Here is a 26,807-nt window from a genome sequence, read left to right as displayed (position 1 = left end):
TATTGGAGATAGACGACAGTGATTGGTCATAGTTGGTCTAAGTCAACATTTCTATGGCAACGAAATCCACACCCCTTTCACTGACAGCGGGCTCAGGAGAATCTGTTAATCAAGAGTTGGTGGTGGGGGCCAGCGGGCACTGTCGCTCTCCGATATCGCAATCAAGAGAAAATATAATTTTAAAAAATTGGAATTAGCAAGAAGATGTTAAGAAAAAGGTATCAGAGCAATAACAGTTATTCTGATAAATAGAATGACCGAGTAACAGCTACTTATTTTGTCTATAGAAATCTATGGAATTTTGGCTTCTTGGAGCCAAAGTGCAATGCAAAGCGTTGGATGCAGTGATGTAAGGCACAACCACTGGATTCTAAGGCAGTGGAGACACCTTCTCTGGAATGATGAATAACGCTTTTCCATCTCGCAATCTGATGAACGAGTCTGGGTTTGGAGGTTGCCAGGAAAAAGATACATTTCGGACTGCAATGTGCCAAGTGTGAAATTTGGTGGATGAGGAATTATGGTGTCCTTAAAGGTCCATAAAGACATGGATGACAGAGTCTGGTGTGGATGAACTTGACCGGCCTGCACAGAGTCCTGACATGACCCTGATAGAACACCTTTGGGATGAATTAGAGCGGAGACTGAGAGCTAGGCCTTCTCCACCAACATCAGTGTGTGACCTCACCAATGCACCTTTGGAAGACTGGTCAAAAATTCCTAGAAACACACTCCTCAACCTTGCGGACAGCCTTCCCAGAAGGCATTTACATGTGAGCCAAGACGAGCCAAGACTTAGGGTAAAATAGCGTACATTTTGTCTCAGTTGACCACAACACTTTTAACCAGTTCTCCCCTGAATCTTTAGCTATTTCTTTAACTGTTGATATTGCGAAATTGCAGGTAATTCGTTTATTTCACAAACTAAAATTCTATTTGAAGTGTTTTTACACAAACAGAAAAAATTAGTGTTACGCACCAGACAGAAGTATACTAGAATTAAAGTTTAAAGTCCCACTCCAATCATCTTTTGATCTATTGTAGCCCTTGTGCTATCCTAGGCACTTTAACATTGGAAGTTAGGTCATCTCGACCCCACAAGACCTTTTTCTTCAATGATTTGTGATCTTCACTGGTGTCCATTACAGGAAATCCTCTTCACGTTTATCCACCTTTGTCATGGTAGGGATAACACGTCAATGTAAGGGTGGGCACAAGGGTTAAGAGCATTTCTAGTGGCATATTATCATGATTGTGCTGTTTTTGGGCAAATTAAAAAACCTGTGTCATTTTCAAGGACATAGCTTCTGCAGAGCAGCACACTTAGTGGGGATTGAGTCTAAAATACAAGTTGAGGTTTTAGGAGGCTTTAATAACTGATGTTATTTCCGCTTGATCCACAGCAGTGAAGCAGTCTAATGTTACAGAAGTTTCTATGGATGCCTTTATTTCTTCCGCTTCCGCCTGCTCTGGGCTGATAGTAGGAATAACTTGATTCAATTTATGTCTAATATTTGAAATTTTACTATCAGAAAATGTAAGAATTTCATCAGAGCTTAAAGTAGCAGGTCCTGAATGTTGATCCTATATAAAGCGGCCCCTTCATTCTTCAACAGCTTAGATCAGGGGTGGGGAAACTTTTTTAATAATGGGCCACTAAGGGTTCTAAAATTTGAGACAAGGGCCGGACCAGGAAGAGATACGTGGAGTGTTTTGGTAATCCAACTCTTTAGAGAAAGAAATAATATGGAATTTGGACAAAAACATGCTTTAATTTGGATTAAAATGAATATTTTAAAATTGAACATTTTTATTTAAAAACTGTGACTTTTGTTCTCATTTTAGTGCTAATTACACCAATGGGTTGATGTCTTGCAGGGAATAGTGCAAACTTAGAGAAATGCTGCGTTCAATAACCTTCTGCACCTTGACAAAGTTAATGTTTTGTAGTACACCATCTATGGGAAGCCACCAGAATTACAGGGAAAATATAACATAAATAAGGATCATCAATATAATTTATTCCAGTTTGGCAAGCCAGAATAAATAGTTCAACGGGTGGCATATGGACCCCAGGCCGTAGTTTGCCCACCCCTGGTTAAGAAGCTACAGCACAAGAGTCAGCAAAGAGTGTGGAAAGGATTTCCCACACTCTTTGTTCTGACACGCCTTCCTGGACGCATCAGCAGAAACTGTCAACAGAGACGTCAGGATGGATGACTTTTTGCACCATATGCACAAAACGCATCAACTATATTATAGTGGAAATCAATTTCAAAATAATGCAAAATGTCAGGAAAATAAAAAAGGTCGGGTTTGTCACACAGAAGCTTCTCAGAGGTTTATCATGAATTATTTGTAGTAAATACAAGCAAGAAAAACAGGATTTTCCACTTAGAAATGCCTGCCCATTGTTACCAGTATTGGACTTTATATAATAATCAGACAAACTGCTCAAACACTAAACGATGACTGCAGGTTTCCACGATCTTAAAGATCTGCTCACAGAATTACAGCAACTCTCATCTGTTCTCTGAATCTTTTCAAAACATCTTTGTGTTCTCCATCAGCATCAGTTTGTTTTTTAATCTTCTTCACCTGTACTTCCTGTTCCTCCAGGTTAGTTAGGCTTTACCTCCTTCCAAATCCAGTCTCTGTCAGGTGATAAAGTCCAGCATTTCCCTTCCAGACAAACAGGAACAATGTTTTTTTTTTCCTTTTTAGTATTTATCCCTGTCTGGAGCTTTATCACTGGGCTATCAGTGTGAACACAGATAGCTACAGGATGGAGGAGGGCTCAGGGTGTGAGAACCAGACTGAACCTGAGGGTCCATAAATACCTCCCAGGCATTTCCCTTTGTTTTTGGTTGAAGGTTGTGGAAGAAAAAGATGAAGAGAGGAACTGATTTCCTAGATTCTTTCTTCTCTCACTCTTGTCGTCCTCCCCCCAGCCCACCGTCCTCGAGCACCGCCTCCTCCTCACTGTGCTGCATGGCGTTGAATCGCTCCACCACGCAGTGGGCCGTCAGCCTTGCCTCCGGGTCGTGATCCCAGCACTCAGTGATGGTGGAGCAGAAGACACTCATCCCCTGCGGACACAACAGAAGCTCCTCAGCAAACGTGGATCTCAATGAGCTCCGCAGACTGCTGCAGAGACAGACTTCCTGCTGTACAACAGCAGAGGGTTTTAATGTGGACCTTTTTTCAGCTTCTGGAATTTGATTGCTATTTTTGAGGTTTCAACCTCAGTACTCCTAATGCTTCAAATGTTTGCACTTAATGTGTAATTCATTCTGGTTGTATTGTGTTTGTGTGAGATCATATATCTCACTGCACTGACTCTGAAGCTTGATTGTGTCCCATTTTATTTTTGTTCTCTCTTGTGTTTCTAACTTGTAGTTGATGTTCTTTTTCAAATGTTGATTCTTTTTGTAAATGTAAATTGTTTGGCTCTATGCGGTTGTTTTTTTTTCACTCTATAAATCAGTGTTTTTTCAAACTTTTTTTAGCCAAGTTACACTTGATACAATCACAAGGCACAAAACGTAAGCAAATACATGAAACTCTGCAACCTTTATTAGCAATAAACGGTTACATGTACATGGTTTATCTTGACTAAGAATCGAATAAACAGCAACACAAAAAAGTATTTCATAATTTTTCTATCTATTCAGTGTGAAACCTGGGCTTGTTTAGATAAACAAAGACTATTCTGCCAATGGTAAATGTTTTTAAAACCAATTAGGTGAAATTGATATATTTCCCAAGGCACACCTCACAGTACACTGGTGTACCACAGCACACTGGTTAAAAAAAATGGACTATCTCGTTCAGGAGCTCCAGTCTCTCACATCCCGTGTTTTCTGGTGTTGTGGTTTTGAATGTTTTTCTACTAGATTACGTAGATCAGGGGTCTCAAACTCGCGGCCCGCTGGCTATTTGCGGCCCCCAAGATGATATTTTGCGGCCCCCGCCTTTATATGAAAGTTCAATGTTAATGCGGCCCGCCAGTCTGAATGACACCTTTTCAGCATTGTGCGTGGAGCTGACGATCCAACCAATCACAGTGGAGTATATGACTCTTGGGGGCGTGGCATTGACCTGGCTTGAAAGCAGGGAAACATTTAATACGGGACCACATTAAGGAGTTCTTTACTTTCCTTTTTAGAACGTGTTTATTCGCTTGTAATTTTCTAAATACATGCAGCCGGTGCTGAACTTTTCTCTGGGCCGCACAGACCCGGAGGAGGGTTAAGGTTATGGTTACGGTTAGGCGCGTGGCGGCGTATAAACCCCGACCAAACGGGTCTCGTGCGCGGCTATCACTGCAGCACACCGCTCGCGCAGGAGATGGGTCGCTGCGGAGAATAAATATCCCTCACCTACATGCGTGACAGCTAACGGGCTTGAACACGTGCGAGCATCAATAAAATTTAGTCTTAGACACGCTGAAAATACGTGAGGAACATGCAACAATAGACGTTTGAGATGAACCAGCGCCGTGCCTGGATCGTTAGCGAGGCCAGGCCAGCCCAAAAGTCATCTGAAAACCGCCAGACTCAGCCAAAAACCGCCCAACAGGGGGGGTTCACGTGACAAGTTTGTGTGTATCAGTGTATCATATATATATATATATATATATATATATATATATATATATATATATATATATATATATATATATATATATAAAATGAGTAAAGTATTTAATATTTCTTCAGTGGACCGCCTTCCGTTCATTTTCTTAACCCGCTCTATCCCCGCTATAACCTGCGTGCGGCGTTTTCATCTTTGTGCTGTGCTGGAGCGCCCCAACTATCGTGTCAACCTGCTGCTATGATGACCGTATTTTGCGCTCTCTGTGTAGAACAGACTGAGGAGCGCAGGGGAAAACAACTCTCAGCTGCAGAGGGTGTGAACAGGTGAACAGGTAGAGAGGCGGGGGAGGGGCTTTGTACGGTGGCCCAGAAGGGTCACAACACAACACATTAACTTTATACACAACACACTAACTTTACACACAACACATTAACTTTACACACAACACACTAACTTTACACACAACACACTAACTTTACACACAACACACTAACTTTACACACAACAGATTAACTTTACACACAACACATTAACTTTACACACAACACATTAACTTAACACACAACACATTAACTCACAACACAACACAATAACTCACAACACAACACATTAACTCACAACACAACACAATAACTCACAACACAACACATTAACTCACAACACAACACAATAAGTCACAACACAACACATTAACTCACAACACAACACAATAACTCACAACACAACACATTAACTCACAACACAACACATTAACTCATGGCCCAGAAGGGTCACAACACAACACATTAACTTACCTCACAACACATTAACTCACAACGGAAGTAAAGCAGCAATTGAGGTGCTTTTATTCAGAAATTTCTACTGGGCTGAGCAGCTAACTACCTAACAGAAAGTAATGTCACAGTGAGCTGTGGAGGGAGCTGCACGCGCGCTCCTCTCCTCTCCTTTTTTCCGCTCCGTCCTCTCACACAGGCACATGCAGTCCCCAACACACACGCACACTCAGGACGGAGCGGAAAAAAGGAGAGGAGAGGAGCGCGTGTGCAGCGACAGAGGGGGTGTCAGAGCGGAGGGAGGAGTGTGTGTTCATATTGTGTGTGTTTAGAGGAAGGAGAACCGTAGTAAAGACAAAGTTTCTGGCAACACTGCTGCTAGCTTCTCTTGTAGCAATAACATGCTCCCTCCACAGCTCACTGTGACATTACTTTCTGTTAGGTAGTTAGCTGCTCAGCCCAGTAGAAATTTCAGAATAAAAGCACTTCAATTGCTGCTTTACTTCCGTTGTGAGTTAATGTGTTGTGAGGTAAGTTAATGTGTTGTGTTGTGACCCTTCTGGGCCATGAGTTAATGTGTTGTGTTGTGAGTTAATGTGTTGTGTTGTGAGTTATTGTGTTGTGTTGTGAGTTAATGTGTTGTGTTGTGAGTTATTGTGTTGTGTTGTGAGTTAATGTGTTGTGAGTTATTGTGTTGTGTGTTAAGTTAATGTGTTGTGTGTTAAGTTAATGTGTTCTGTGTAAAGTTAATGTGTTGTGTATAAAGTTAATGTGTTGTGTGTAAAGTTGGTGTGTTGTGTATAAAGTTAATGTGTTGTGACCCTTCTGGGCCACCGTAGCTTTGGCTTCAGACTCTGTCAGAGATGGAAACACGGGCGTCAGATTAAGACGCAGCTTTCACTACGGAAGTTGAAGCAGAGACTTTCTCTGTGATGATTTTATGAACTCAAACATGGAAACATGATTACCAAATAGAACTCTTCAAAATAATAAACTTGATCTCTCCACATTCTCTGTGTCTACCATGCATTGATATAAACAGACATCGCTCCATGCAGCGATCAGACCATAACCTTAGCTCCGCCCACACGCGACCGCGATATCATCCTTTAAAGAACACAATTTCTAAGAGGAGGGGCGTTGCACACCCCCAACAGGTTCTAATGACAGAGCCCATTATCGTCTCTGCCTGGTGCGTACACGGAGCTTCAGCACATAAGACTCCAACAGGCACACAGCCTAACGTAGTTCGTTATTATATATTCATGAGGGGAAAAACCCGCCGAACCGACCCTAAAACCGCCCAAATTATGCATACCCGCCCAAAGCCATTTTTACCCGCAAATTTAGAACCAAAACCGCCCAATTGGGCAGAAAACCGCCCAATCTCGCAACACTGCCAGGGGTGTGTGTGTGTAGGGGGGGGTGGGGGCAGGGGATGAAGGCGAAGCTGCAGCGACACTGAAGAAGAACAGGAGGTGGTCCTTAATATTCAATTTAGTTTTAGTATGCCTCTCCCCCTTAGTATGATCTGTGTTTATATATGTTTTATATTTATTTGAATGTTTTGTAATCTATGTAGCCTTTTTTTAATCAATAGGTATTTAAAATTATTTTAATTGATCATCAACTACAGAAACCGTCAGGACCCATTTCCCATAATGCAATATGTTTTGTAGTCATTTGCCGGCTTGCAGTCAGTGCAGTACTAAATTTCCAGCTGTGTTTGCTCAGGTTGGGCCCTTGCTCTGCCCCTTTCTGGTGATACTTTTGTGATGATTGACAGGTGAGCAAAAATGTTGCAGCGTTGCGTCCACCTGGGTGATCTCAAACATGCTTATTGTGCATCTTGGCTGCACTTATTTGGTGTCGCCAACATGAATTTCCATCCGTTTTTGAACTTTTCTCTGATCCCAGGTATTAGTAATGATTGTTTTGACCTCCAATGAACAGCACCCGTTTTTTTACAAACTACGGTTTGAATTCAACTATGAAAATGTAGGAGTTGATTACTGGCTGCTGTACAATAACTGCTGATCGGGGTTTAACTGTGCAAAAAGTCATAAGATAGAAAATCCAAAAATGGTTTCTGAATTTTGTTTCTCCTTTACTGATTTGTGGTTTAAAAAGTAAACTTAAAAATATATATATATATATTCAACACAGACTCAAAGGAGCACATACTCTCTGACTTCTCCACCTTAAATTTCAATAAGTTCAAGTCCAGTCCAGATTTACTGTCAATCATCTTCATCCACACTGAGGGTCTCAGCTGTTTGGGAGGAAGTGCTGCCAAGTGTCCAGCAGTAAGAAGAAGACAAGAGAACCGTGTTCTGATGAACCCATTGATGGAGGTAACAGAACTGTAGAATTTGAGTCTTCTTTGGTGTTTAATAGTTATAACTCAACAGTGTTAACTGAACTGTGTTAATAGGGGCGTTTAAATTAGAAAACAGCAGATATAGAAGACTGAATGAACATTAATGTATTACTGATTTATTTACTCATTGATTTTTTATTTATGTATTTTATTTTATTTGAATTAGAGTTTTATAAGTACATTTTGTACAGAAAACAGTTAATAATAGAGTATAGGTAATAGTATAGTACATGTTCCATACAAATTTATTGGCTCTCAGACACACACACACTAGTTGCGTGTGTGTGTGTGTTGAAGTTGCGGCCCTCGCTCAGCTAGACCCTGCCTTCAGTGGCCCCCAGGTAAGTTGAGTTTGAGACCCCTGACGTAGATGCTTTGTGACAGACATCTATCCTTTAATGTTTATTTTTGTTTTATTTATTACTTTTGGTCTACTTTGTTTGGCTTTGTGGTATAAGTTTTATCTCTCTGGTTTTCTAACTTTTTCTCTTTTAAAGTTGAAAAACTATGATGGGAAACAGTCCTCACAGTGAACATGTTCGAGAATCTCTGAACTCATCCAGAACTTCCCTCCCAGATTGTATCAGACCTGGTGCTGCGTCCATGCTGAGGGGATGTCAGGTCGTCCTCGGTCCCTCAGCACCAGGTCCCTCATGCTGTCCACACAGGGCTGCTCACAGACCTTGGAGCCAAAAGCCGGCTGGTAGGCCTTCACCTCTGCACCGACAAAACAAATATCTGCAAGACCTTTTTGACAATTCCATCTATTATAAAATCTTTAGCGGGTATCTGATGATCTCTTTTTTTTTCATAGCAACTACAGAAAGTGATGAAACTAAGTACCAAAAGAACTCTTTGATGACTGAAGCTAATAACCTGGAATTACGAGTCAGATGGACTCCGAGCATGTAGGCCTGAATCTTCTGTCATCTAAAGTAGACCAAAAATGTTTTCCCTTTCTTTAATTAGAGAAACACATAAGATCTTTTACCTTCAATAACATCACAGCGGGAGGCCATCTCCCAAAGGACCAGAGCCATGGAGTAGATATCCATCTGTTTGAAAGCTTCCAGGTCCTCCAGGTTCACCCTGGACTCCAGCACCTCAGGAGCCATGTAACGAGCTGTTCCCACCTTAAAGAGAAAGTTCACACCAAAAAATGGGAAAAATGTCATGAAGCAAAGACTGTTTATGATCCACATCCACAATTCTTCTTCTTATTTTGTAAGAACAAGTCATACCAGATAAATACCATAAAGTAAACCAACAATCTTTGCTTATAAGGTACATTTGGTGTGCTGTAAAAATGCCAGAGTACTATTCTCTTTAGGCAATTGGAAATGATTGCTGTATTTGGACATGAATTATTGTTCAGGTAGTGGCTAAAAAACGTTGATTTGTTGCATTTTGAACAAAATATATACATATCAGTTATTTCAGTTGAAATGTACTGAGAGGATGGTTCAGATGACATGTGCTGGTTTATTTAGGAAGAAGGCGTTCAGAGGTTTCCTGTCAGTAATGTGAAAAAACCTTTTTAAACTCTAAAATATGTTTTATTCCAAAGCATAGCATATTTTGGGTGTAATCATGGTCTCATGGTTAGAGGTCTAAACCTGTGAGCCTTTCACCCTAGTACACATGAGTCAAACTCAAGGTGAGAGCAATAAAGTTTTTAATTCCTTGAAATAAAAAATAAAAATTGGTGTGTATTTATTCATATCTAGGGGGAATCGTGCTTGAAATATCGGATTGGGCAACTATACATTAGGACTTAAACACTGTCCATATAACCCAGAATCAAATTTAAAAGGATTTATGCTAGAGTAACAAGCAAACATATGTTTTCTATGCAACTGCAATTGTCACTTTAAAAATGTATAATAAATAAATAACAACTTACTTAAAATTAATAATACGGTAGTTACATTTATTTTTCACTATATTTAGTTACATTTATAAGTTATATCCGGCCCTTTGAGGACAGCCACTATGGCTGTCCTCAAAGGGCCGGATATAACTGATGTGGCCCTTGATGAAAATGAGTTTGACACCCCTGCTCTGGTAGATCAGCAGTAGTGGAGCTGCTCAGTAAGCATAGGTGAGTCTGCAGGTTGAGCTTGACGGCTCCACACATTAAAAACCTGATTTCAACTTCCATGCCATGAAATGGGACAGGATGTCAGAGCTGACATGAATAGCTAAGAGATTAATAAAAATTGGAAAGTAAAGTCTAACATTGGGCCATAGGATTATTTTTTATTTAAACTTAAGTTTTTTGGTGAAAAGGGGAACTGGGGTGCAGTTTAACTTAAGTAGAAACAGTAAAGGTTTATAGAGGCACTCCAATGAAAATCATGTTTTGGTGTTTTTAACATGTTCCTGTGGCATTTTCTCATGATGGAGGACATATAAAAAGATAATTAAGCTTAAAATTGGATTTCTAACTATTTCTTTATTGAAATCGTTGCAAAAGCTTGAAGGTGTAACGTAGAAGCAACAAATCACAAGCTCCCTGCTCAGCTCCATTCTGATGTGTTCACTTGCAGACAAATGGGGGCATGCTTACTCTGCACAAATAGTCCCAGTTACAAGTCCGAAGCTAATTTCTATTTACCTACTGCTACTCTGCAGAAACTATGTCCTACAAAACGCCACAGGTTTTATTTTAGCTGAAATGGCGTAATCATAATTAAAAGACCACTGGAAAAGCTTTGAAAATAGATCGAAAGATGATCTGAGTGGGACTTTTAACATCTTGGTTTCTCCTACAACTACCTAGTCCTGTCCTCAAGGTCCACCACCCTGCAGTTTTCCTCTTCTCCCTCCACCTGTACATTAGCTTGAATCAGGAGTTTGTCTGTTTTGTCTAACCGAACACAGTTGATCCAGGTAATAAGGAACAAGGCATGCATGGACAGCTGGAAAACAGGCAGAGAGGTACAGATCTTGAGGACCAGGGTCGGGAAGTCCCGGTTTAGGGTGTGCGGCTTACCTGTCCGCTGTTGGCGTAGTCATCAACTGTGAGGGAGATGTCCAGCCTTAATGCCAGACCAAAGTCACACAGCACACACTGCTTCCTGTTCTTTATCAAAATGTTGCTACTCTTCAGGTCTCTGTGAGCAACAGGAACCTTTGGCGAAGGAAAGTAAAAAAAAAATAAGTATGGAAAATGTATTTGGGATGGAAAAATAAGAAAAGAAAACACTGTTATGTTTGTTCAAACTGACCAAAGAAAAATGGATACAAATACACCATATGCTAAGCTGAGCTTACCTTTGGTGCTCCATTCAGCTTTGTTTCACTGTGTAAGTGAGCTAACCCGTTAGCTATGCTACTTGCTAAGGAAACAAGCTCCTCCCAGCTTAGAGTATTTGCTGTGAGGTGGTCCTGCATATTTCCAAGGCTGTAATGGGCCAAAACTATCCAGTAAGTCCTGAGAGTGTCGCTTGGCAGGCTTCTTTCTTCAGCTGCCAGGAACTGAACCAAGTTTTCGTGTTGAAGTGTAGGGTCAGATAGGATGGAGCACTCATTTCTCCATGAGGCATACTCCACATTGGGAAACACCTTTACTGCCACAGTTTCGTAACTGTTAACTCCACCCATGTCGCTCTGCAGCAGGCGAGCCCTCCAGACCTCAGCAAAGCGCCCCCTGCCCACCACGTCCTCCAGCTTGATGGGGAGCAGCTCAGCTATCCTCTTACCGACGGTGATTTTATTTGGACATCTGCCTTTGGTGTTATTGATCACTGGTTCAACTCCAAGAACCACCACACCACCTCCTGCTTCTCCACGTGGATGATCCAAAACTTGGTAGAGTTCAGGGGAGCGCTTTGTGGGCCAATCAGATCGAGAAGCAGGCCCTGGTTTGTCAGGCCGGCGCATTCTGTAGGAGTAGAAGACAGCAGTGGCGACCATGGCAACCAGAAGAGGAGGCACCAAGCTGACGATGACCACCGGGATCACATCTTTACTGTGCAGCCTGGAGAAACCTGAGGTAGGAAAGGAAATGTGTTCTCTATCCATTTTTACTGAGAAAAAGTGGAAAAACAATTCTCTAAAAGAATCAAAGCATCTGTGGGTGTGCAGATCCATCCAATCCATTACATTTCCCCCCTGCTTCCTTTAGCACACGCTCACCACTGACTCCCTTGTCAAAGATGAGTTTGTCGTTGCATTCCTGTTCGCCCTGACAGCCACAGACCATCATCACACCCTCATCTGCCGGCTGTGGGAGCATGTGACACTCTCTGGAGGTAAAATTCAATAACAGGCGAGGGTTGATGCCTTCCAGCGGCAGATTCGGATGGTGACACATCGTGTGCACTGTCATCGTTTCATTGGTCTTCCTCCTGGAACAGCAGAAATTATCATGATAATCAGGGCAGAGCTCACAGCAGATAAAGTGTTTTTGTGATCTCATTATCACATCAGAGATATGAGAAGATCAGCATTTAAAACAAAAACATTTAAAATGCTATGTTTTGGTTTTTGCCGTGGTTCATTTTTTGTGAGATTTCTCTATATTTAATATTATATTATTTAAAATATACTTTTAAGGTTCTGTCATCATGTCTGTGGTTCTACTGCACTGGGTCTGACCAGAGGCTCTGAGATGCATTGAAAGACACTAAAAATCCCACAAATGTTCCAAAGATTTTGAAAAATTTGGCCATGAATGCCATTTGTAGTGATACTGCTTTAACAGCTCTATTAAACTATTGCTCCATTTGAGTATTCCTTCAAAGCCAGCTAATAGGTTAAGGTTGTAAAAGGAGAACAGCACAGCGACATTTTTAATACCTTCAATTCAATTACCCTCATTTACCACAATTACCCAATTTCCCAAGTTCCACACAAACCGATAGAAACCACACATTTATGTACACATGCAGAGTGTGTATTGCAAGTTGTAGTCTTGACCTACTGGAGAAGATTGATCACCAGGTCATTGTGGATCAGAGGAACAGAAAGCAGGATAAGGTAAAGCAGTGTTTTTTGTTGGTCACTAAACCTTAAGGTTTCTGTTCTTTACATCCAGGAAATGTTTGTCATAAAACAGATGAGACTTCCTCACATTACATAGAAACCACTGAACTTGGATGTCCAAACTTTGGAGATTTCTGTCCGTTAGATCTTTTTGTGTGCAGGTTAGACTACAAAGTGTATTGCATCTCAAAGGACCAAGTGGGTCTGAAGGCACTACAGGATTGCAAAACCAAGAGTAAAGATTCTAAAAGAAACCCTGTAGCATGAGATAAAATATCTGTTTCTGCACATGTTTGCAAATAATGACTACAAAAATGTGGGGGAGGGAAACAAACAAAAAAAAAGATTTCTAGAGAGAAGGATTGGTCTCATTCGAAAACACCAAAATGAGAGAACAAATTGAGTATAAAATAAGTTAAAACAGTTACATTACCAACAAAACACAAGAACCGAGTATAAAAAAATATTTAAGGTTGAATCTTTGTGACATGATGTTTCCTTCAAGATATTAAAGCAGGAAGACATTTGAATAAAGATGGCAGTAAAAACATTCATACAAAGGCAGATTTTTAGTGTTGCCAAAAAGTCTAAAAACCTAAAGTTCCTCTTAAAGATGTGGGTGATTGTGTGTGGGGGTTGCTTGAGAGTAAGATGTCTTTACAGCCCCAGTGGCTGCGTGATGGGATACTGGTGGGCTGCAGGACATACTCCGTGTCTCTGAGTTATGCGGGAGTAAACCACTATTGCCCTCTGTTTTTCTTCCTTTTTATCTCTGGTTTCCTGCAGAAAGTTGGGAGGGTAGGCAGGCTGACATAAACAGGAAATGAGAAGTGGTTGGGGTTTTTTTGGGGGGGGGTCCCAGTCAGGACTGTTGTCCAAACAAAGGAACCAATCAGAAGAAAATCTGCTCTTAAGAATGATATCAAGGCTTCAAATTCTCTCTGAAACATTAGAAATGAAGTGAAGCCTTTCATCCAGCGTGAGTAAAAGGAATATTTTTTTCAAACTTGTCATTTTCTTTTACCAACTGATTAAAGCCAGCTGTCAAAAAGTAAGTAAGAAAATATCATTTTTCATGTTTTATAGCTCTCTTATGTAGAAAAATAAATAGGATTTTTCCTTGTCTTAAGAGAGGGATTATGGCGTAAGCACACTGGAATTGAATGTGTATGCATGCAGTTTAACCACAAAGATACACACACAAAGACACACACATTAAACTTCAGAAGGATGGAAAACAAGAGGAATGTGAAGTCATACAAAAACCACAACTGCACAAAAAAGACTGTAAATGCCACAAAATCAGCCTCAATAAACACAAATACAAAGAGTAACCAAATGAACTATGACAATGATTTCTACATGAAACACTCCCAAATGTGACAAAGAAAGACTCCAAGGAACTTTTGGAGGGTTCGATTATAATAATATTTTAGCATCAGGAACAGAAGTGCTTTGTAAAACATTAGAAGTCCAACCATATGGCGATGCAGATCTCCTCTGTGAAGGAACAGTAGGAGGACAGGTTACAGTTGCTGAGGCAGATGTTGTCTTTGCAAACTGGAGTGGATGGTAAACACCATTTACACACGTTGGCTCTTAGGCTGCCGAAGGGCTCGACAACAACCAGGAGACCTGAAGGATGGGAGACAGAAGAGGCTCACATGAGATACGTGGCTTTGAAAAATCTCCCTCCAAGCATAAAGAAAATTCCTTAAAAAGAGTTAAAAGAAAAACACCATCTGCACTGTGTAAAAATAATGATATGATACAAGTATAACAATGCAGGGTTGTTTTTTTAAGTAGCTTCATTGACTCTGGTATGCTCCAAGCCAAATTTGATGTTTTCTTTGGAGCACATAATCCAAAAACAAATAAGTAGAGGGTAAAATGCTCAAGGCTTGAAAACCAACGAGCCCTTATTTATGTGTGTTTATGTGATGTGAAAAAAGTGTGTGTGTGTTAGTGTGTCAATTCTTGCTCCAAAAAGCTTAATTCCACCCAGATGGAACACAAATCAAAATGAGATCAAAGCACTCATTGAAATATTATAATATTACATATACAGTCAGGACCATAAATATTTGGACAGAGGCACATTCTTTCTAATTTTGTTTCTGTACATTACCACAGTGAATTTTAAATAAAATAACACAGATGCCATTGAAGTGCAGACTTTCAGCTTTTATTCCATGGGTTGGATAAAAAGATTGCATTAAAATGTGAAAAACTAAAGCATCTATTAAACACAATCCCTTAATAAAAACGACACACAAGGGTCCCAAAATAAAAAATAAAAAACACAATCCCTTCATTTCATGGGCTCGCAAGTAATTGGACAATTGACTTCCATGCTATTGCATGGGCAGGTGTGGGCAATTCCCTTGTTATGTCATTATGAGTGAAGCAGATAAAAGGCCTGGAGTTGATTAAAGGACTCGTGCTTGCATTTGGAAGATTTTGCTGTGAACAGACAACGTGCGGTCAAAGGAGCTCTCCATGCAGGTGAAAGGAGCCATCATTAAGCTGAGAAAACACAAAAAAAAAAACATGCCAGAAATTGCTACAGTATTAGGAGTGGCAGAATCAACAGTGTGGTACATCCTGAGAAAGAAAGAAAGCACTGGTGAACTCAGCAACGCAAAAAGACCTGGACGTCCGTGGCAGTGGTGGATGATGGCAGAATCATTTCCATGGTGAAGAGGAACCCGTTCACAACAGCCAAACAAGTGAACAACACTCTCCAGGAGGTAGGCGTATCAATATCCAAGTCTACCATAAAAGAAGACTGCGTGAAAGTAGATACAGAGGGTACACTGCAAGATGCAAGCCACTCATAAGCCTCAAGAATAGGAAGGCTAGATTGGACTTTGCTAAAAAAAAGCATCTAAAAAAGCCAGCACAGAAAAACATTCTTTGGACAGATGAAACCAAAATCAACCTCAACCAGAATGATGGCAAGAGAAAAGTATGGCGAAGGCGTGGAGAAGCTCATGATCCAAAGCACACTACATCATCAGTAAAACACTGTGGAGGCAGTGTGATGGTCTGGGCGTGCATGGCTGCTAGTGGCACTGGGACACTAGTGTTTATTGATGACGTGACACAGGACAGAAGCAGCCGAATTAATTCTGAGGTGTTCAGAGACATACTGTCTGCGCAGATCCAGGTGAATGCAGCCAAACTGATTGGGTGGCATTTCATAATACAGATAGACAACAACCCAAAACATTCAGCCAAAGCAACTCAGGAGTTTATTAAAGCAAAGAAGTGGAATATTCTTGAATGGCCAAGTCAGTCACCCGATCTTAACCCAAGTGAGCATGCATTTCACTTGTTGAAGACTAAACTTCAGACAAAAGGTCCACAGATAAACAGCAACTGAAAGCCGCTGCAGTAAAAGCCTGGCAGAGCATTCAGAAGGAGAAAACCCAGCATCTGGTGATGTCCATGAGTTCAAGACTTCAGGCTGTCATTGCCAACAAAGGGTTTTCAACCAAATATTAGTAATGACCATTTTGTTTTCAGTTATTTCATTTGTCCAATGACATACAAGCCCATGAAATGAAGGGATTGTGTTTGAAAAATGCTTTAGTTTTTCACATTTTATGCAATCTTTTTGTTCAACCCATGGAATAAAAGCTGAAAGTCTGCACTTCAATGGAATCTGAGTTGTTTTATTTAAAATTCACTTTGGTAAAGTACAGAAACAAATTTAGAAAGAATGTGTCTCTGTCCAAATATTTATGGTCCTGACTGTATAATATATTGAGCTACTTGTTTTTTTTTATCAAATAAAATGTTTATAAGAACATTATAGTTCCAATGCAACAAACAAGTTGTATTGTAAGCTAAATGAAAGTGTCTTAAAGTGTCAGAATGGAAAACAATCAATAGTTGTGTACACATGCACTCAGTAACAGGCTCAAACCTAAGCAAACCTCCTAACTGTGTGTGTCTGTGCACAAGTTTAGGACTGCAGACAGAAACTCACAGCCCTTCACCAAGTGTGTCTGTCACACAGGCAGAAGCTGTTCCAGATGTTTCTTTCCTCAAACTGAGCTTATGATTTGAGAAGAAGAAGAAAACTGAAAGAGCAGACTGGGAGATCTGTGGGACATGTGAGAAAAGTGAGGGAACCATCCACAACATATTAAGTTTGTTCATGCATTTTTGAATTATATTACAGATCTGCTGGATATCTATTTTATAAATTAACCGACAATCAAAGACCTTAGGTTTGTGGTTGTAGAGCAGTTGCTGAAAATGATTGACTAAGGTCAAAATTCAAAAAGGCAGAGTTCTTTCTTAATGTGTTGGGTATGACAAAACAAAACCCAACGTCTTTATGTTAGCTATGTGAAGCTGGTATACCACTGTGTTTGCTAAGATTATTTCAATAGAAGGAAATTCAACCATTGTCTGTTGTGCAGGTCTTATCAGTCTGCTGGGTTGTGAAACAGCAGCTGCTTCACTGTAAAATTAAGAGTTTAAGTGTGTATTCAGAATGAAAAAGTACTGAAATTTTCATTTGGTCTGTATTTAAACTGCCAACTACCTGAAATTTCTTATTCGAACCAAAGATTGTACAGTAAACCCTATGACTAAAGATCTCTTCAGTCATTGGCCAGGAATTACGAAGGCGAGGCAAACCTACTAAAAGGCAGAAGTTATGGTTTTGAAATGAATGCAAGTCCTACACTTTGAAGTCCTTGTTGGGATGAACATTATATTTTGTAGACCAACTTTGAACGTCTGTATCAAGGTCAGGTACAACACTTTTTACTGCTTCTTTAGTGCGGTGGAGGCATGCTGCAAGGCGGTTGCCAAGGAGACACTGGCTATGAAGGTAGGCTGATAAGTATTTATAATGTATAGATTGTCAGCAAAACAGTTACAAGCAATGTGCATCACGTTAAAAGTTGTTTTAATGAGCTTGTATTCATCCAACCACATTTCAATGAGTTGCTGTGTCTCATCGTTGCTCCGTTGCTCTGTTTACATTGCGCAATTTCCGGTTACGGTGGCCATTTTGGTCCAGTTGTTCCACTCTGAGCAGGGAGCACGATTTGAAACAAACCATTTGGAAACAAACCGAGACCACCTCGAAAGATGGGCCTGAGATTGGTTTCTGGTCCCGGACCAGGGTCCGCTTGGATGTATTCAGACTGACAATTGTTTCCGAATTTTTGCGGGAAACAAACTCTTTAAGCGAACCAAATGTGTCCAGTCTGAATACATCCTTAATTAATGTATCAGCAAAGTTTGAATAGATTAGTATTTCTCTGTAAAATCCACAAGAATCAAATCTAAGCCAACCTCCTATGCTCACATATACTCACCAAATTCTCTGTATTTGGTGAGTATATGTGATCACCTCTGATGTACATTTTAACACAGAAAAAGGAGTTCAATATCAACAAAAACCATACTTGTATCACTTTCATACTTTACTTGAGTATTCTTAAATAATCAAAAACTACACAAAAGGTAATGACATTTTAGGCACCCATTCCTTATATTAAACAGTTATTTGTTTTATTTTTGTTTTATTTTGTTTAGTTGTGTTACCTTGAAGGAATTTGCAAAACTAAGTCATATCTGCATATTATCAGTTTTGGGGCTGAGGGGCTCTGCCAAAATGTTAAATAGATACAATTTCGACTCACATGTTCATGTCAGGATTTGATCTATAATTCACATACATCATTTTATATTTTGATTTCTATGGTAAACCAGTAAGTCTTAGTCACATGCACTGGTGCAGGCGCTCTGGGTTAATGGGTTTTTGGGTCGTCCCTGCCGTCGTGGAGGGCCATAGAGAAGAGTGGCTGCGTCTTAAGGGGAGCGCAGGTTTGTCTTTAAGTTCTCTTGTGGCTCATATGGCCACCTCACCTGAAAATCGAATGTACCATTGTCCCTGCCTGTCGTAAGTGGATCATGAAGTATTTGGAAAAAACATCTAAGCTGCACACACTTATGAAGAAGTTGTGATGCTATTGTACAGTGTGCTAACGCCACACTCTAGTCCAGGGGTCCCCAAACTACGGCCCGCTTGAGCTGCCCCCCCAAATGATACCGGAGAGAGACCCCTTTCTTAATTTTTTTTCATTATTTTTTTAGGCTGGCAACGTGATCAAGACTCATTGTTTCTTCATGTCAATAAAGCTTATTTGATCATAGTAGTAGGTTTAAGGTTGTCATCTGGACTTGGATTTTAAAGTTGAAGAGGTTTTACCTCTTATCCAAAAGACTTTGTCAATTCTGAAGTAGCTGGTAAAAGAGCTGGTTTATATGTACTCATGGGGGGGAGTCAGACCTGAAACTGGAAAATATTGTTTCCGTAGACTACATTGGTCATTAGGAGTCTTTTGTCCTCAGCTGGAGTTGGGGAGACAGTGGCTACCCTCCCCAACCTGGTCATCTCTTTCAGCTGTTAATGACCCAGGTGAAACTGGTTCGGTTTGTTTGGGTTTCAGAACACTGCTGTAGATGCAGTTTCAGGTCTGACTTCTCCCCATTGAGCACATATAAACCAGCTCTTTTACCAGCTACTTCAGAATTGACAAAGTCTTTTGGATAAGAGGTGAAACGTCTTCAACTTTAAAAACCAAATCCAACAACCTTTAAACCTACTACTACTATAAAATCAACCTGGATGAAGGAGAGTCTTCATCGACATGAAATGTGAGCCAAGCAAAAATGTTGCTACTGCAACCTCACTTTGCCCCAACTTGAACGTGCCCCCCCCCTCAAAACAGAAAAATGACAAAAAAGGTTAGTTAAGGGAAACACTGATTCAGAATGCAAGGTACTTAACCTAGGAAGTTGATCAGAGGGAGCAAACAGTGGTGTCTACTAGGCTAGCCTCCTGAAAACCTCCAAAACTGGATTATAAGGAAAGAACACAAAAACAGACTGCTCATATGAGCCATTTAAGAGATTCTGCTCTGACAACTGAAGTTAAATATGTACCTAAGATTGTGCATGGATAACAGAAGCTTTATTTCTGTGAACAACCCACAGAGAGTTATTTGGTTATTATTGATTTTCTAAAATCTAAAATACTGTTACTATATATTTCCTGACGTTTATGTAAAGAACCCAGAGAGGGTTATTTGTTTTTTACTGATTTCATAAAGAGTGTTATTATATATTTGCTGATTATCATCATTTTCTTTTGTGAAGAACCCAGAGAGGATTATTTGATATCAGATTGGGTTATTAATATTTAGTTATGTGTGGCTTTCAGTTTACATTTAGGCACTCCTGCGATGGTCACACTTTTTCTGTTTCAAACAGACTCTGGCCCCCGATTGGAGATTGTAAACGTCATGTGGCCCTCGCTGGAAAAAGTTTGGGGACCCCTGCTCTAGTCGTTTGTAATGTGCAGGCACTGGCTCCTTATTGACCGTCTGCATATGCTGCGCACACGGGTGTGCACATGATGTGTAAGTGCCTGAGGAATGCCAGTAGGACAAACACACAAACTACACTCTGATTGTATAATTTCCTCATTTCTAACAGTCAGGAGCATGCACTTAAACCCTGTCAGTGAAAGAAGCACTAACAGGCTCTTTGCACAGCACACAGGGTTTGGAGGGTTTAGAAAATATAACATCCATGCGACACACCTGGGTCTCACCTACTTCACCCTTACTTACACCCTTGTGTGTCGTTTAAGTGTTCAACTACGTCCTGTCGCTTTCAGCATGTCCCCACAGAAAAAACATGCATTAACATTTTCTTCTACGAGCACACCAAGAAGTCTACGACTTTGATATTTCCTGCAGGGCACCTGCATGCCTCGTACAGGCTTGTGAGTTTTTTGCCTGCAGACAGCCCATATCCACCCATAAGGGCAGTTGTGGCTAAATCTTTTGTTTAGTTAGGTTTTTGATAGCTAGTGTTTTATAGTGGGGAAGTGTGACCCTTTCATTAGAGAAATTCATAACTCTTACATTAAAAACAAACACAAATGTTATTTTTGTCTTTCAAAATACTGGAAATTGTATAAAAGGGCCAATATCATGCAAAATATTTTTTTTAGTTTTTAAGTGTATTATAATGTCCATTCTTCACTAACAAACTTCAGAAGTATTTTGATCCACTTACGCATCTCTGAGTATTCCTTTTAAAAAAAAGCCCTCTGAGCACGAGCCCCTCGGAATCCACAAAAACGAGCACTTCATAACGTGAGAAATGCCCCTCCCAGGAAGAGTCTGTTCTGCCAGCACTGTCCCCAGACTAACACACACACCCACTTCAAGGGGGGGGCTAACCCTAACTTAACCCTAACCCAACCCTAACCCATAACCCTAACCCTTCGCCCTAACCTTAACCTTAACTTAACCTAACCTAACCCTAAGGGGGTGGTTACCGGTGATCGGCAAAAAGGCTTCTCAAATTGTGACATAGACAAGTGAGGAACAACTCCTCCCAGGAAGAGTCTGTACTCCCAGCACTATCCCCAGACTAACACACACACACCCACTTCAAGGGGGGGCTAACCCTAACCCTAACTTAACCCTAACCCAACACTAACCCCTAACCCCTAACCCTTAACCCTAACCCCTAACCCCTAACCCTAACCTAACCTAACCCTAAGGGGGTGGCTACCGGTGATCGGCAAAAAGGCTTCTCAAATTGTGACATAGACAACTGAGGAAAAACCCCTCCCAGGAAGAGTCTGTACTCCCAGCACTGTCCCCAGACTAACACACACACCCACTTCAAAGGGGGGCTAACCATAACTTAACCCCTAACCCAACCCTAACCCCTAACCCTAACCTTAACCCCTAATCCCTAACCTTAACCTAACCTAATCTAACCCTAAGGGGGTGGCTACCGGTGATCGGCAAAAAGGCTTCTCAAATTGTGACATAGACAAGTGAGGAACAACCCCTCCCAGGAAGAGTCTGTACTCCCAGCACTGTCCCCAGACTAACACACACACACACACTTCAAGGGGGGGCTAACCCTAACCCTAACCCTAACTTAACCCTAACCCAACCCTAACCCCTAACCCTTAACCCTAACCCCTAACCCCTAACCCCTAACCTCACCTAACCTAACCTAACCTTACCTAACCTAACCTAACCTTAAGGGGGTGGCTACCGGTGATCGGCAAAAAGGCTTCTTAAATTGTGAAATAGACAAGTGAGGAACAACCCCTTCCAGGAAGAGTCTGCCCTAACAGGCCCATGCTAACACACAAACACACTTTCTCAGCAGAGCTAGCGCTGATCGGCTAAACTCTTTCCTTTTATCTACAATATAGACATCCATTTTTATAGACGTTCTGATGTTGTTTGCTTTTGGGGTAAAAACGCAGACATGCAGGCAAGGCCGGCTCAAGGATGATGTCATAAGAAGGGCGGCACCCACAGGAGCGAAGGGCGGATCCTCAGAGATCGAGTCGTCTTACATGAAAATAACTCGTACTTCATAAAAAATCATTTAGTATGCCAAATCATATATATGGAAATAGTTTACTCCGAAAGGCTTAAAAAAAGCATGATATAGGCTCTTTAAAGAAACATTGATACACTGAATAAATGAACAGACAGCATCTTTTCAGTGGAAATCCTTTCAAATTAATTATGAATTTTTTAACCCAGCTCCTATCAGTGTCCGGTAATGCAATTCAGATAATATGTAACTGATATTTAATAAAAATCTCTATTCCTCATAATACCATCAAATAAAAAACACTTCTCCTGTTTAGTGATTGAGTTATTTTCATCAGAATGGAACTAAACAATTCAAAGATTCTTGTGGACTTGATGACAACTTTGAGTTTTCCTGCTATAGTTTGTTTTTAGGCAACACAATAATGCAAGAGAAGAAGACCACAGCCAGACCCTGTAACAACCAAAGTCTGTGAAACACTAGGTCCTGGTAAAGTGGAGATTTTTGTCCGAAAATCTCTTTAGACAGGCCACTGTGTAAAGTCTGAGGCTGTGCCAGGATGTTTGTGGGGTTTTTTTTCTTAATGCTTTCAATTTTGAGCTTAATTATCGTTATATATGTCCTACATCATCAGAAAAGTGTCACGAGAACACAATTTTCATGGGAGTGGGTTCAAAGTGACTGACAATAAGCAGAAAATAGAACTCACTTGAAGTATTTTTGATTTCTTTTCATGTCTTTCTGCTTTGAATGATTTAAAATGTTTCTAAAAACTGTTAAAAATGTCTTGCAATACTGCATCACAGCAAAACTGTATGACAGAGAGTAAGGCACGAGTTAAAAAAAAAACAGAACTGGCAGACTTTACATCAACACACTGTTTCCATCAGTTAACAATTTTGAAATGTGAATTATTATCCTTTTAGTCATCATCTTGTCAGTGCTGAAGGGAAACTTTTCACACATGGGAATTCCAATTCTGGTTCAAGTTCAGGTTTAGATGACTGATCTAAAACCTCATTGGACCACAGAGAAAGTAGCAGAAAAGTTTGTGTGTGACTTTGTTTTTCACATGGAATAAATTGAATCCAGAAGTGTGCAGCTTAAAGAGCCAAGTTCAGATCCAGCTCTCTACCCTCAAGAGCTCATGGGAAATCTGGCTGGGAGCTCTTCATGGGACAATCTCCCTCTCAGCTGTTGGTTTGTTTAGCAGCTCTTTCCTCAAACAACTTCCATGTCTACCTTTAATTGAACACTGAAATATACTCCTGATCAATAACTGAACCACATCTTATTTTTTTTTGAAACAGTCCAGGGAGTAATTTTAACTTCAATATTACATATATGAGAATACAGTCTATAATTCATGACATGACAGCTTAGAAAGTAGAAATACATTAACTGTTTTCTGCTGATATGGCCTCTAAAAAGCTGACAGTGCAGAAATGGCTATCTGTGACTGTTAATTGTCTTCAAATGAGTCTGTTAACCATCAATAAAGTGCGGCTATCTAAGCTGTGATGGGTCAACTCTGAGCAGAAAGTTCAGAAACAGACAGATGATTTAGATTCAAATGACAGAATAAGAAGATAAGAAATGTTAAGTCTAAATAGTGATGTTGTTGGACTGAATGTAAGAATAATGATGAAATGTTGGAGCACAGACTCTTCCTTTCAGTGCCAGTCTCTCTTTTCTCCAGTGTCTTAACCAGCGCCAAGAGCCTCTGTGTTTGCAGTTACTATTCAGGCTTTTCTCATACACATGCTCTTTGTTACACATGAGATTATAATCTGCCTTTCAGGAGGAACCATGCAGGGAATGATGCTAATACTAAGTCTTCAAGAACTGCACCTCAACACTGGAGTTTTCCACATGAATATTAATGCGCTGTCACTTTTTCCAAAACACATCTGGCTCAAAAAGACTGCTAGAAAAAATGTTAAATGAAAATATGTATGTAACTGGAGCCAGAACAGTTCCCTAGGTAACCACTAGGCGGTAGCTGAATACATAAAAAGTCTGTAGCTTCCCAACAAAAAACATCATGAATCAACAACAAATCATGAATCAGTGGTTCTGCACGTTTTCTTCACCTGTGATGTTAGATTTATTATCCAATGTCAGTTGAATTGGTGCTGATAAAACCTTTAACACACATACTCCAGTAGTGTAATATTGTTTTATTTGGATTGTTTGGAAAAGCCAATGGCTATGTTGCAACATTTATCTGAAATGCTAATTCTACTCTACACAAGTGCAAGGTGCGCAGGCCTGATGCATGGTTACAGACAAACAAACAAATGAATGTTCTCTGGACTTGTTTACAGTCCCACTCCGATCATCTTTTAATCCATTTTCCAATCTCTCCCAGTGGTCTTTTAATTATGATTATGGTGTTTTTAGCCAAAATAAATTAAACTGTTGTTTTCTAGGACTTAGTTTCTGCAGAGCATCAGGAGTTCATTATAAATTCACCTCTAAGTTGTGGGCAAGATTGTTTGTGCGGAGCAAGCTCTCTCCCTCTTCCCATCATCCCTTTGTTCACACCTCTCTCCTGATAGCTTACAGGCCCTCACAAGCCCAACTCAACATTAGCGGAGCAATATTGGAGCCATGGAGCCGTACAGTTTTGATCCAGATTCCAGCTCACACGAGGAAAACAAAAACGTTCATGGATCTATTTGTTTGCAAGTGGATGAATCAGAATGGAGCGGAGCAGGAAGCTGGTCGCCTGCCACGGTTGCTTCTTCTTCACAGACATAAGCTTTTAAATCTGCATTTTTTTGTCTGATCTTGTTTCAGAATGACTTAAAAAAAGAAATTCTTAAAAATGCAATTGAAAGCCTAATTTTCCTAAAATAAGTCCTCCATCATGAGATGAATACCACAATCGCATGTTAAAAACACAAAAAACATTTGAGTGGGTCTTCAAAGAAATATTTTGTAAAAGAGCCGTTTGATAAATTAGTTTAGTAAACAGAAGCTGCATTTTTTCCCCTCAGAATTGAAATTTGAAATTGGACTTAACAAAAATTAAGTTGACAGAATAACAATAAAAAACTTTAGAGGTGACTGTGCTGAGTCAGTCAGGCACTTTGTGGGCAAACCACAACAACTGAGAAAGTTATATTAAATAATTCTTGTCACTAAAAAATAGCTCTAAATTTCTGCCTTTCAAAATAAAATAAGTTCAAAATCTGTATTGATGAGATTATTTGAGAAGGTGAGTCCCATGTTTGTCTAAAAATAGTTTGTTCACACTGCAAATTCTACTTTTTTAAGGTTTGCCAGTAATTCAAACAGTAGAAATAAGACTTATCTTGCCATATTAGGTTGAAAATTAATCTTCTGAGTTGAAAACATATATTTCTTAATTCTACATATTATTTGGTTTTTGACTAAAATAATTATAATTGTAACAATAACCACAATAATAATAATAATAATTCTTGTCTACATTTTTAATAAATTGGCACAATTTTTGCTGAAAAAAGTGTGTTTATGAATTTTCTTTTCACCTTGTTAGGGCCGTGTTGTAAAATTGTAACTTATAATTAATAATATGCATATCAAGCCTCTGTCAGGTTAACCCGCTCTGATCGGAGTTTAAGAGTTATGACTTACAGATGAACTCAAATGTAACATTTTCTACTGTAAACCAGCAGAAACTGTCGTCATTCGATGGAAAAAAGACGCATATAAACTTTTAAAGTCAAACTTGGTTAACTCATTTGTTGTTTCGGCTCCTTCTTTCCCTGTTTTTAACTCCAATGTTTCCGTTACTGAAACTAGTTAGCGAAAAGTCTGTTCTCTCCAAAACAAAGCGTCTCTCCTCCTCGCAGCCGTTAACGTCCGGAGGGCGGAGACCGGCCGCAGGACTCACTGCAAGCGGCGACGAAAGCCGCGGTTCCGCTCCGCGTCATCCTGGGGAGTCCGCCGGGACCCGCACGCGCTCGGTCGGTCCAGATGCCGGTGTCGGTCGGTGTGCGATGTCAGCAGAACCTGTAGGGATGTTTGGTCAGAGAAGTCCAGATGTTTCTCATCCAGATGTGCTTTGGCCCCGCCCACACGCACACATCCACACTGAGCAGCTGCGAGGGGGAGAACCGGGACAGAAAAAAAGGTTATCTGGAAAAACTGCCTCCATTGTTGAGCTCGGTCTGAGGTTTAGAGCATTTTTTCCTCAATTTGACGCAGACTTTTTTTGGGAATATTTGTTCTGGATTAGGAACGCTTCTCAGAGAGGAGGTGAAAAGTCTTCTATAATAGAAATTCACTGCTTTCCCCCCACTATCTTAATGGAACTGGGATAAATGAGAATCGACACAAACATCATGACTCTATGTAGACACACTGGTTTGCGGATTTAAAAAAGGAAAAATAAAACCTAAAGATTTCACCTTTTAAGACCAATATAGTGCATTTATCCCTTAGATCTAGGTTGAAACTCAACCACTCGGCTCTTTTAATAGAAAAAGAGTTTACCCTTCAGTTAGTGTGAAATCAACACATCATCCTCCAGTTTGTTTGATGTTCAAATGCTGATAACTTTTTGGAATGGAGGCAAATTTACTTTACATGATGTTTGCCTGAAAAGGAGTTCAGAAAAGTCAAATTGAGATGAAAGCAGTGTGATCTGAGAAAACAAAAGCAGA

At 40.2% G+C, this 26,807-nt stretch overlaps 1 protein-coding gene across 1 annotated transcript; it reads right to left on the bottom strand.

Moving 5' to 3' along the window:
* Positions 1–1,752: 1,752 nt before the first annotated feature.
* Positions 1,753–26,207, bottom strand: tgfbr2l (transforming growth factor beta receptor-like). The gene is made up of 8 exons (XM_004081658.5): positions 26,036–26,207; positions 14,220–14,376; positions 11,893–12,104; positions 11,029–11,744; positions 10,748–10,885; positions 8,744–8,885; positions 8,342–8,469; positions 1,753–3,089 (listed from the first exon to the last, which is right to left on the bottom strand). The coding sequence occupies exons 1-8, from the start codon at positions 26,073–26,075 to the stop codon at positions 2,928–2,930; spliced, it is 1,695 nt and encodes a 564-aa protein (XP_004081706.1). The 5' UTR covers positions 26,076–26,207; the 3' UTR covers positions 1,753–2,927.
* Positions 26,208–26,807: the final 600 nt, after the last annotated feature.

The sequence above is a fragment of the Oryzias latipes genome, chromosome 21 (assembly GCF_053564925.1).
Source record: "Oryzias latipes strain Hd-rR chromosome 21, Olatipes_Hd-rR_3.1".
Classification (NCBI taxonomy): domain Eukaryota; kingdom Metazoa; phylum Chordata; class Actinopteri; order Beloniformes; family Adrianichthyidae; genus Oryzias; species Oryzias latipes.
The sequence above is the reverse complement of the archived record's forward strand: the minus strand, read 5'-3'. Positions and strand labels throughout refer to the sequence as shown.